The sequence below is a fragment of the Podarcis bocagei genome (assembly GCF_964188305.1).
Source record: "Podarcis bocagei genome assembly, chromosome: 14".
In the NCBI taxonomy this organism is placed as follows: Eukaryota; Metazoa; Chordata; class Lepidosauria; order Squamata; family Lacertidae; genus Podarcis; species Podarcis bocagei.
Window position 1 is genome coordinate 31716278 of NC_138139.1, and position 12707 is coordinate 31728984.

A 12707-nucleotide genomic window follows, 5' to 3' on the forward strand; every position below is an offset into this window, starting at 1 on the left:
CTCTGTATCCCTATACCACAATGTGCTTCAGTTGGTAGCATTGGCAAGTTTGCAATCTTCTACTTGGGCCGCGTGTACATTTTCAGTGACACACAATGTAGCGACACACAGGAACTTTCTGGGGAAATATTTCAAATTCTGAAGAGCGAGCATCAAATATTTAGGGTCCGGCCCTGTACAGAACCGAGGAAATATTTAAATACTTAGGCACTGTCAGCCAACAGTTAAGCCCTTGAGTGACAAAGTGTCTGGAATGGTTTCCCCAGTCCTGACGCTTCCAGTGCTTAATTTCTAAAATGAGAGACAGCTGCTGTGTGGATTTTAGAATGCACAGTCAATTATATGTAGCATAAGTGTAAAAATATTTAGGAGAAAATCATCCTTAAGGCAGTGGGAGATTGGGGGTGGTGCTCAGTGTTAAATGAAAGCTTGTAGGAGGAAGAATGAAATGGAGTATCCTGGAGTAGGGCTGTGACAGTCCTGGCTGCTGTGTCTACTCATCACAATGCATATGTGTGCATGTGCAGCCTGACACTAAAGTGCAGAATAATCTAGGCTGGGGATACTAACAGCTCCTCACATCATCAGAGCAAAGTGTAGACTTAATAGCAAGAGAGAGAGGGAGAAGTAGAGGCTCAGTGGGCCTGATTGGGCCTGTGGTCTTTAAGTGGCTCTTTGCAAACCCATCAACCATCTGATACACGGAATTGCACTGGAGTCTTCCTGGTCTCTCTGAAGAAGTATGGTGGCAATTTACATTTGAGCAGGAGAGGAATACGTCAGCCATTCTGCTTTGGCCGGCCCTTGCAGTCCTATCCAAATGCTGCTGCATGTCATTTGGTGATGAGCCGGAAGATAGCCTGTGCTCTGCTCCTCTCCATGTTGATGCACTTCATCTTCTGCCCAGGAAAGGGGCTTGGGAAGTGTCCAGTTGGGTGCTGGTGGTTCTGTGCACCCTGGTGCCTTGTGCCACAGCAATGTGGCAGAAGCATCAAGAGCCTTGGAGTGACCTCAGACATCTCATTGCTAGCACTTCCTGCATAACTAACAGTCTGCTGATGCTCTTAACTCCTCCATCTCTTCAACTAGAAGAGCAAATAATAGTTAAAAAGTGTTTTCCTTGGCAGATTGGGGAGAAAAGAAGCTGGCTCGTGCAAAACGATATGCAAGAGCCATTTAAAAAAACTAAAAAAACCTATTTCCTCCGTATTGCAGTGTTGACAACTCTTGGAGAGTAGATTGAACAGCCTTCCAAACATTTAATCTGTCAACATTGTGGTTTCATGTTTGCCTAAAGGGGCGGGTTCTGCACCTTTATATCCTGTGAGCAAATCCTGTCTAAAGTCAGCCAGGTGACGTCATACTGTGCCTTCCTCTTGGAGCCAGTTCACACCCCTGTTTAGGTGTGTACTGATTTGCTCTTGACACAGGCTGAGTGTTCAAATCTTGCTGGCCTTTGCAACAGGGCAGGTAAGCAGCTGGCAAAAATACGGCTGACTTGAGCCTTTCTGCACCAGGTCAACCTGCTTCTGTGCCTGTGGCAAGCTAGTCTGCTCTAGTCACTCTACAGGAAGACCTCAAATTGTGGACACCATATAGAAAAACCCAAATAGGGTGGGTGAGGAGAATACGTGTGCAGAGGCACAATGGAAAACTTGGTCCCTGTGAGAGGAGAAAATACTTTGATCTGCAATGGGTTTTCTTCAATAACTGCCTCAGTCACAATGTTTAAGACAGCTTTTATTTGGTCAGAACAACAGCGGCTGCTGGGGAACCCATAAAGGTGTGGTGCCCACAGGACTAAAAGTTACACAGTCTTATATAGAGGCATTCCCTTGCCTTTGTGTTACACATGTGCCAAAATTAAGTCACATTCTCAAAGGAAAGCAGACCTGAATTAGCAGGAAGAATTCTGTGTCTTTCAATTTGGCTCAATGCTGCATTTTTCCTGCAAAACCTTCTTGACACATTATTAGTACAGCCTAAGTAAGCAGATTCTCCTGACATTGTCCTTTCCCACATTTTTTTTTTTTACACCAGTTCACATAAAAGCTACCTATCAATGTATACATTCGTACGTTCATCCACTACACAATCCCACCAATGCAGTGATGATGCAACTTACCATTTCATAGGGACAGTTTGTGACCCAAGCAGTGTGGCCTATGCTAATTGGATTCTGGGACACAGAAGGGAATTTGTTCTCAAAGACCCACAGGAAAGCCTAGTTTCATAGCAAGCAATCAGTTGCAAATCCCCACAGACTGGTGGGTGGTGATTTCATTTTGCTAACAGCTTGCAGTTCTGAGCTTGCACTGAGCATCTCAAAGCATGAATGGCACTCATCAAGGAGGCCATGTGAATTTGTCCTTCAGGAAAAGCCTGGCTTTTTTGCACAGGAGTCAGTAGCCAAGTCTTTGGCCAATATGATTGCTTGAATTGTGAGCCCTGGCATCTAGAACTGCATCAGCCGGTTGTACAGAGATGGGCAATATTCGAGGGCATTGGCTGTCGGCAGGGTTCTTCTTTTCTTTGTTTTTACAATGACTTTGCACAGGCTTGGCATCCTTGCTACACTCCCAGAGGAAAATTTAAAGGGCTTTGCCAAGTGAACGGTTCAAAGCTGCTCATATCATTGCTCACTGCTACTCCAGATTCCCTCCTTTTACTGCTTTGCAGTAGTGTTGCTGACTGTTAATTGTTCCTCTTTTGCTAGACAAGTGGAGTGAGAAGCCAGCTTTTGGGACTCCCCTGGAAGAGCATCTCAAGCGCAGCGGCCGTGAAATTGCCCTCCCGATTGAGGCGTGTGTGATGATGTTGCTGGAAACGGGCATGAAGGAGGAGGTAGGGTACCCATCGTCTCACTGTTGCTCAGTGCCCTCCAGATGCTTTGAACTACAACTCCCATCATGTTGGAAGTTGCAGTCCAAAGCCTTCTGGAGGGCACCAGGCTGGGCAAGTGGCAGCTTCAGCCGCTCTCCACCTTTTCCAAGCTAAATATACCCTTCAACCGTTCCTCATAAGGCTTAGTTTCCAGACCTTTGATCATCTTGGTCACCCTCCTCTGCACACATTCCAGCTTGTCAACATCCTTCTTAAATTGTGGTGGCCAGAACTGGACACAGTATTCCAAGTGAGGTTTGACTAAGGCAGAATAGAGTGGTTCTATTACATCCCTTGATCTGAACACTATACTTCTGTTGATGCTGCCTAGAATAGCATTAGCTTTTATTAGCTGAATCACACAGTTGACTCATGTGAAGCTTGTGGTCCACTAAGACCCTTAGATCCTTTTCACAGGTACTACTGGCAAGCCAGGTGTCTTCCATCTTATATTTGTGCACCTGATTTTTCCTGCCTAAAGGTAGAACCTGACATTTGTCCCCGTAGAAATCCATTTTGTTGGTCTGGACCCAGCTCTTTGTTCTGGCAAAGCAAAGTAATGCGTATTTAATTGAACTGAATGTTGACACCTTTGAGACGGAACGAACTGCTTGGTGTAAGGTGCAACCTTAGCAGGTGCTGAAGGACATTTTGTCATGGTGCAGAAACTGCCCCCGTTAAGAGGATTTCTCTTTTCCGTCATGACACAGGGCTTGTTCCGGATCGCGGCTGGAGCTTCCAAGCTAAAGAAGCTGAAAGCCGCGCTGGACTGCTCCACCTCGCAGCTGGACGAGTTCTACTCTGACCCTCATGCCGTGGCAGGTAGGTCGTTTCCAAGACAGCGGAATTGTATGTTCCGGGGGCATGGTTCAGGCTTCATCACAGATAAGGTATTCATGGCAAAAGCAACAGGGCCGGCACTCAGGTGTGAGAGGTGCAATGCAGGCATGAATGCCATAACATAATAAGAACCCTTCTGAATCAGGCCCATCTAGTCCAGCATCCTGTTTTCACAGCAGCCAACCAGATGCCTCAGTGGGAAACCCAAAAGCAGAATTCAAGCACAGAGCCCTCTTGTCTCTTGTGGCTTCTGGCAACTGGGATCCAGAAGCATTGCTGCTTCCAACTATGAAGGCAGAGCCCAGCCATCATGTCTATTAGCCATTGATAGCCTTCTCCCCCATGGTTTGTCCAATCCTCTTTTAAAGCCATCCAAGATGGTGACTTATCACTGCCTTCTGTGGAAGAGAGATGCACTGCCATCAACCATCCCCTGCTGTAGTGTTGCTGTAAGTCGGGGTTGGGAAAATTGAAGCCCTCCAAGAGGGCGTTGGACTGCAGCTCCCAGCAGTCAGCATGACCAGTAATCAAGGATGATGGGAGCTGTAGTCCAAACAACACCTGGAGGGCCACAGATATTCCCCATCTCAGCTATCAGCACAGGACGCTCTTGTGTTGGGTGCCCTGGCTAAGGCCACTTCTGCAGTTCTTCAAACATAAATAAGAAAATCTTCAAAGGCAGAAAGCTCTGAAAGCTCTCATTTGAAGGGGAAATGCATCTCTCTTGGTAACATTGAAAGCAGAACTTGAAAGTCCTGCCCCTCAAGGGATCTTTGTTTCGAAATTGTAGTTGAATTGATTTTCCCTGCTCCTGTGTTTATGTCCTACCTCAGCTGCTTTTCATATTGCATCTGGTATTTTTATTGTATTAGTTTGTCTTATTGATTGTAATGCTGCCTTGAGAGTTTTGTTGGTTTAAAAAAACCCCCAAAAAACCTTACTCTAAATAAAAGGTCATTCAGACACTGATTTCAGTTAGCAGAGGAGAATGCCAGCCTCCCTAGCAATAACTCTAGTTCTGGGGCAGCTGCTTTGGATTTCTCTGTTTTATTTATGCTCATAAATGTATATCCCACCCTTCCACAGAGCCCACAGCTTTGTCTGTGTACCTGCAGCTCCATGAATTTAACATTTAACACGAACAATTACATTTCATCCAGTCAGTCCCCTCAATGCAGATAGAAATAAGGTTTGTTTCATCAGCTTGCACTGTTGTGCAAAATACAACACTATCAGTTGGCAGTGACAATTGTGTCCTTGGTCACAGTGAACTCTGCAGGAACAAACTCCTCTTCTCCCAGGCTCATCCTCCTCATCCTTGACCTGGCACTAAACTCTGAATGCACTCGAATAAATGCAGGGAAGGTCTTGCTTGGTTGAAGGTAGCACCCCCTCCTTGACTTTCCAACGGGCTTCAAAGGCATTCAAACTATATTTTATATTTATTATATCTGTTATTTTTATATTCTGTTTTTCAGGCAAGCTTGGCCCCCAAGGCAGGTTACAATTAAAATTCATCACAGGATGCAATGTAAGGAAGTGTGTGTGTAGATAGATAGTTAGGAAGAGAAACAGTGATGTTTGCAGCTCACTGAACCCATTTTGTGCTCCTCTGGACATTGCCTTGCTGGCTAGTTTCTTCCATTGTTGCATTTTAACCCAAGCCAGTAACTGAACCTGGATGCTTTGGGGGGTGCAGAGAAGCAGGTGGCCAAATCCCCCTTCCGTTCTCTGCCCAGTATGCCTGCCAAATGTTGTGTGAAGGCAGATGGGAAGTCAGGTTTGAGCTGGCCGCACCCTCTCTCCCCAGGCCACACTCCTCCAAAACTTGCTGGGATTTCAGAGGCAAGACCCCCAGCATGCCCCTGAGTTAGAGACTGGACAGTGCTAGTAGAGATGGTTGCCTAAGGCAGCCTAAATTGTTGAACCTTATTGTGGCATTCTTCAGAAGGTCAGCTGCAGTCAGCTGGCCGGTTTGGTTCAGCCAAGGCATGGTGCGCATCGGAAGTGCAAATGGCCTCAGCCCAGTATACCTGAAGGAGCATCTCCACTCCCATCGTTCTGCCCGGACACTGAGGTCCAGCTCCGTGGGCCTTCTGGCGGTTCCCTCATTGCGAGAAGCAAAGCTACAGGGAACCAGGCAGAGGGCCTTCTCGGTAGTGGCACCCGCCCTGTGGAATGTCAAAGATGTCAAAGAGATAAACAACTACCTGACATTCAGAAGACATCTGAAGGCAGCCCTTTTCAGTGAAGCTTTTAATGTGTGACATTTTAATGTATTTTTAAATCTTTGTTGGAAGCTGCCCAGAGTGGCTGGGGAAACCCAGCCAGATGAGCGGGGTACAAATAATATATTATTATTATTATTATTATTATTATTATTATTATTATTATTATTATTATTATTATTATCATTATTATTATTATTATTGAAGGGCCAGAGGCAGAGCTAGCTGCTCCGTCAGGGAGCATCCCGGGGGGGGGGGCGCTGCCCACAGTGATGTCACTCCCCCTCAAGGCTGGTGCCCGGGGAGGGCCTCCCCCACCTTTCTCCACTACTGGGAGGGGCAGCCAGCCTGGGTGCTCTGTGGGGCTCCCTTGGGGATGAAGCAGGCTTCGTGTTCTTTAAGATCTCCCCAGGTATTTCTGCAAACCCAGCCCCTTTACCTGCATCATCTGAGCCTATCTTTTGTTTCTAGGTGAAGACATTAAATCTGTGCGCTTTCTTCATTTTTTAAAAACACAGTTACCAGCTGCCCTCCTTCAGATCTGGTTGCTGGCAGAAGGGGAGCCTTATGACAGTGTCTTGCAGCTCCACCTTGTGTGTGGCCTGGGTAGTGAACACTGCCGTGCCATTGGAAAAATAATAATCTTTCTCCTTCCCTTGAACATGAAAATAATCATTAATTAGGAATGTGCTTTTCTCCAGCTGCTAAAATTTGGGTTGTTATGCAGAGGGGAGAGAGGGAGCAGCCTCAACATTGAAAATTAGGTTTGTTAAGGACATTGAAGAAATGGCAAAGATTGAAGAGTAAATTCAGTTACGATATGGAGGCGGGAGGAAACATTTTTATTATGATTGGGTATTTATTAGGTTTGTGAGGAGCATATATGGATTACATATTAACTACTATAACTTAGACTAATCTGAAATGGCGTTAACGATTCAATATTATGATTAGTGATTGCATTTATAAATGTGTACTATATTTCACTTTATTATATTTATATTAGCATACTAGTGGCCTTGATGCTATTGTTGAGTATTTTAAATTGTGTTAACTTAGAATTCATCTGAAGAAGGAAGTTTGAATGTATTAGTTAGCAATTAAGCCCAGGTTTTTGAACAGGGAGTTGATTATGAAAATAGTTGGCATCTGTCTGCCTCGGGAGACACTGGAAGTATGCCTTCGAGGGTGAAACAAAACCATTGGAGAGTTAACAGTGCCTGCTGTGGCTGTAGAGGCTGATATGGAAGAGACATGTTTTGTTGCAGATGGGGCAGATGAAAGGTGTCCAGTTGTGTTGATGCAGGCGTACTATGATGTTTCTTCTCTCTGTGCTCCTCCCAGTGGCCATTCCTCCTCTGTTCACTGCTTATGCATGCACGACCTGACTGATTGTCTCCAGGCAGGGTTAATGTTGCCAGCCTTCATGTCATGTTCGCACACATCTTTGTGATGCAGAGTTGGTCTGCCAATGGGCCTGGTACCTGAAGCCAGAGTAGATTATGAACAAGTGAACAAATATTATCATTCCCTTTTGATAGATGATGTACATTTCAATTAATTTACAGCTGTCCTTGATTGCACATGTAGATGGAAAGTAAGCACAACTGCATATAAAAAAAGATAATGATGATGATTATTTCTACCCCACCCATCTGGCTGGGTTTCCCCAGCCACTCTGGACAGCTTCCAACACATGTAAAAACTCTGCTTTTCTTAAAATGTCACTTCCTCCAGATCTTCTGCCACCATTGGAGATTTCAGAACAGTTTTCCCCCAGGGATGTTTCCAGCAGAGTCTGTGCTTGCTTGGTGCTGCTATAGAAAAGGTCCCCATTGTGCCTTGATTTTGTTGGGTGTGCCACCTTCAACAATAGTTCTGACGCAGGCTGGGGTGGGAGGTCAAGTCTTCCCAGATGCACTGTTCTGCCACTTCATGCCTGCCTTGTCGTTGCTCCAGGTGCCCTGAAGTCTTACCTGAGGGAGCTGCCAGAGCCATTAATGACCTACGCCCTGTACGAAGAGTGGGCGCAAGTTGCAAAGTAAGGAGAACATGAAATGGGCTTTTTCTGGTTTAAGTGGGAAGCCAAGGAGGAGAAATGGGCTTCCTAAGGCCCATAAAGCCTTCTGAAGCATGCATCTTCTCTCGATGCTCCCTTTGTGCTGCTCTTAAAAGCTCCTTTCAGATTATGGCCTTCTCTCTGAAGCCTGCTTTGAGCCATTCCTCCATTTGTTTCTCGCTATTTCCTTTTGCTTTGAATGAAACCTCACATTATTGCAGAGCCCTTGGCTTAAGCGAACTTATTTCCTTCCCCAGCATACAAGACCAGGACAAGAAACTTCAGGACCTGTGGAGGATTTGTCAGAAATTGCCAAAGCACAACCTGGCCAATTTCAGGTAGGAAGCAAGGAGGTGTGGGGTATGCTTGGTCCTGTGCCATGTGTCACACCGTTTCCCACCAGGCAAAAGAGTGGTTGTCTTAAGAGTATTCCAGTCTCCCACTCCCCAAGATCTACCTTTTTGTGTTTAAGCTGAAGAAAACCGGCGCAACAGCTAGAAAGAAGAATGTGGTTATTTGTTTGTTTTAACCCTGAGAACTGTTTTGCTGGACCTTCATTGTTTATTCTTCCTTTTGCAAGGTGTACTGCTTTTGAGTTTTTAATAAGGAAAAGGGGTTTATAAAGTATTAACCGATTCCTATAATCACAAGGGTGAAACAGCTGCCACGCCGTATATTTTAGGAGCTGTTAAGGACAGAAGAGTGGGATGCAGGCAGATTTGATGCACACAAGAGCGTAGAAGGAAACCTTAGAAGCTGCCATATCAAGTTAGACCCTTGGTCCACCTGTCTCAGTATTGTCAGCTCTCCAGAGTTTCAGGGAGGGATCTTGTCTTGGCCCTCTTTGGAGATCGAACCTGCAACCTTCTGCATGCAAAGCAGGTGCTTTAACTCTGAGATGCAAATACTACCCAGCATGAGGTTCTGTTGCTCGAGCCCAGTGAAATGAAGAGGTAAGAGCTAGGCAGTGGTTTCCAATGGATGATGTCCCGTGTTAGGCAGTGGAGTGGGTTTCTGTTTGTGTTCTCTGCCTCAGGCACCAAAATTATGTGGATGGGCACTGAAACTCATTTGACACGGCTGTTCATTGGGTCCTCCTGCCCAAGTAGTTGTCAGGATTCAAGATGCTACAGGGGACTTTTAACCACCCCTTTCTTTCTCCCAGAAGAGAGAACGAGCTGAAAATTTATTAGAATCGAGGTGGGGGTGTCCCTGCAGTGTATTGAGCCTTGTTTCGCATCCAGCTCTTTTAAATCCTGAATCATTCCTGGCAGGTACTTAATCAAATTCCTTGCAAAGCTCGCTCAGTACAGTGATGTTAACAAGATGACGCCCAGCAACATTGCCATCGTCCTGGGCCCAAACCTGCTGTGGGCCAAGAATGAAGGGTAAGTGATCAAGGGACTTAAAAAAATTAAAACCTGGTGCAGCTTTATGTTTTTAAGCACAAAACCATTAGCAATTTGCCATAAGCAGGTTGACCACTCCTCATGCTTCCACTACTTTTCACATCGCTTACATGTTTTATCAGATAAAAGAAAGTCCTCCACACAGTGTAGAGGTAAACCATGGAACTCTCTCAAGCAGGAGGCAGTGAGGGCTACTGACCTAGATGGCTTTAAAAGTGGACTAGGCGTATTCATGGAGGAGAGGGCTATTGATGGCTACTAGCCACAAGGGATATGTTCCACCTGCAGTGCTTCTGAATACCAGCTCCTGGAAACTGCAGGACAGGAGAGTGCGCTTGTCTTGGGTCCTTCTTGAGATACCCAAGCCGGCCACTGTGAGAGCAGGATGCTGGACTAGGTAGGGCCATTGACCTGATCCAGCAGGTTCTTATGTCCTTACACTCGCAGACCATGATTAGGTCACCCAGCCCAGCTGGGGGATCTATTTGGGTAGGGGGGAGGCCAGCTCTTGAGCATCTGCAGGCAGTTCTGGATCCAAAGCAGAGTTGTGGGGGGAGGTGTTCACTGCTAATGAATCCCAGCAGGTTAAATCCACACCAGTCTTTCTACTGATTTCTGTTCCATTTATTTGATTATGTGTATTGGAGGGGGAAAGAGGTGGATTGCTTCTTACAGCAAGAAACTGATGATAAGGGGCAGATTTTGTTGGAGGTAGCACAGAGGAGGTGGTTTTCTCTGGCAAGTTTGCTGCTCACTGTGGATTTGCTCCTGCATCCCTCAACAGCTCCCTTGCAGAAATGGCAGCAGCAACATCCGTGCATGTGGTAGCAGTTGTGGAGCCGATTATCCAGCACGCCAACTGGTTTTTTCCTGAAGGTAAATGGCCCATTTCCTCCATTTTCTGAGGTTAAGATGCTATTCTAAATAGTTTGTTGCTGAATGATGAGCTGTTGTATATATACGCTTTGTCTCAAACTTTTCTTAATGAGACAAGAGGTGCAGAATGAATTCATCTCAATACTTGCATGTATGAGCTATAGGGTTTCTTTGAGGCTTACATAATATTTATCAGCTTTGAACTAAAATTAAGTCCAGGGAAAAGATGGCAAAAGATGCCTGGAAGATGGGCCTTGGAAGATGCGCCAGGGCAGATAAAGAATAAACTTTCTTTTCTACTCCAGAGGTGGATTTCAACGTGTCAGGAGCCTTTGTGGCACTGCCTGCGGTGAATTCGAATCACCTACACACAGGGAATGACTACGACTCGGGGACCTTGGAGCGGAAGAGGCCCATCAGCATGGCCGTGATGGATGGGGAGCAGCTGAGGAAGGAAGGGTAGGGCAGCCCCCCATCTCCCTCTGACTTCCGTACCCCCTTCTGGCCCCAGGGGCTTAACCTGTTCCTTCAACACTGTTGGGGAGAGGTCAGCTTAGGCCTCTGTCTGAGGTTGTTTCTGAGGTCATTCACCTGGTTTATCCGCCTGAACCAGCCTCCCTCTCTTCCCCATACATTAGAAATTTGGGCTGTTTCCACCAACTCTCTTTCCCTCATGAGGCAGAACAGTAGCTGGGTAGGAAATAGAGGCAAGTCAAGAGCCACAGAATCATAGAATTGTAGAGTTGGAAGTGTCATCTAGTCCAACCCCCTGCAATACAGCAAAAGAAGCCCCAAAGAGCCCAGAACGTCTTGGTCCCTTTTGGCATTTCTCATCTCTCCCCTCCCTTTCTCTGCCGTAGAACGTGTTTATTGTGTGTATAGATAGCTGATCTCTGAAAACTGGTGGAAGTTGACAAAAATCTCTCACGTTTTTTGCTTCTCACATAACCAGTTTGCACCTGGGAAAAGTACACAGTGCCAACTTCCATTTAAATGCAGTAGCAGCACAGATGCTAATTGACTCCCATTAGCAGAAACCCACTAATAGTTTGAAAGCCTGAAAGTCAGATAGGTGGGTCTCTTAACAAACCCCTTAATGCAGCAAGAAGGGGTCCCAGTGGGTCTCCCCCCTTTTGAAAGGCATCCTGCTTTTTGATACCACCCTGAAAGAAACCCCAAGGGCCTACATGCATTCAGGTTTGGACACCCACTGTAGCGCAAACCTATCTAAAGTTGAACTGAGTCAAGGCGTTGTTCTCCTGAGACAGCTGGTCATGTCAACAGGGCCCCTAGGAGCCCCATAGTACAGCTGGGGGCAAATGCGGTGCCGTTGCAAACAAGCCCTTAGTGGTTCCTTTCCCCCTCATTGCTGCAGCCTGAGGAGGATCCAAAGGTAACATACTAGCATTTCCTTCTCCCTGTGTTCCATGCATGATTCAAGCCATGGAAGGTTGGTGGGGGAAGCTGTCGCTGTTGCCTACCTTCTGAGTCATTGGAGCAACAGTAGATGGGATTTCTCTCCTCTCAGATCGCGCAGTTCCTACAGTAACATGGTATGAGGAAGGCCTCACGGCAGAGGCTTCTGATTTGGTGGGGCAGCAGCATCCATTGCCCGGCGCTAGAACTCCCAGAACCCACTTTTGTTGCTTCTCCCCTCTGCACAACCCATCATAGCTTTTGTTTCATCCCATCAGTCTCATCCCCTTTCCCTACAGCTGTCTGGCAGGGGTGGGGAACCCATCTTTCAGCCCAAAGACCACATTCGCTTCTTTTTTGGGTGTGTGTAGAGTGCATTTCACTGATGGGTGGGGCCAGAAGAGGAAGTGGGCAGGACAGTTAACAATTTCTCATTTTCTACAGAAGGCAAGTTTCTGCACACATTCTCACACACCCCTCTATCCAGATAAATGCAAGTGGCATGGTTAGGATCTGGGAGACCAGGGTTCAAAACTCTTCTCAGCCACAAAGCTCACTAGGTGACTTTGGGCCAGTCGCTGCCTCTCAGCCTAACCTACCTCACAGGGTAGTTGCAAGGATTATATGAGAGGTGAACCATGCACACCACCTTAAGCTGCATATAAATGCAGTAAATAAATAAATGATCAAAGTTCACAGACACATTCTAGCCAGGCAAAAACATTCAGGGAGGATGTGATGTAGGGCCAGTGAGGGGTGTGGTCTGGGCAGAGGTCTGGGGGCCAAGGAGAGAAACCTGCAGGGCTGCTTTTGGCCCTTGGGCCTGAGGTTCCCCACCCCTGTCCTGGAAATTTGTTGCTGCCTTAAGTTGAACTAAAGCTAGGCAGGCTCTGCTTATCCAACTGCCTTCTCAATTCATGTTGGCACTAAATTCCAGCCTAACAGGCCTTCCCTCCCCTTGTGAATAGAAGAGCATCATAGTTCAAAATGCAGAGG

At 46.4% G+C, this 12707-nt stretch overlaps 1 protein-coding gene across 1 annotated transcript in view; it reads left to right on the top strand.

Moving 5' to 3' along the window:
- The window catches only part of ARHGAP17 (Rho GTPase activating protein 17), a 63798-nt gene that overhangs the window by 40845 nt on the left and 10246 nt on the right, over positions 1–12707 (top strand). The window contains exons 10-16 of the mRNA XM_081170966.1: positions 2717–2844; positions 3594–3705; positions 7911–7992; positions 8268–8348; positions 9285–9398; positions 10204–10295; positions 10601–10754. Coding sequence (XP_081027092.1) covers positions 2717–2844; positions 3594–3705; positions 7911–7992; positions 8268–8348; positions 9285–9398; positions 10204–10295; positions 10601–10754 — 763 coding nt within the window. The remainder of the gene's footprint in view (positions 1–2716; positions 2845–3593; positions 3706–7910; positions 7993–8267; positions 8349–9284; positions 9399–10203; positions 10296–10600; positions 10755–12707) is intronic.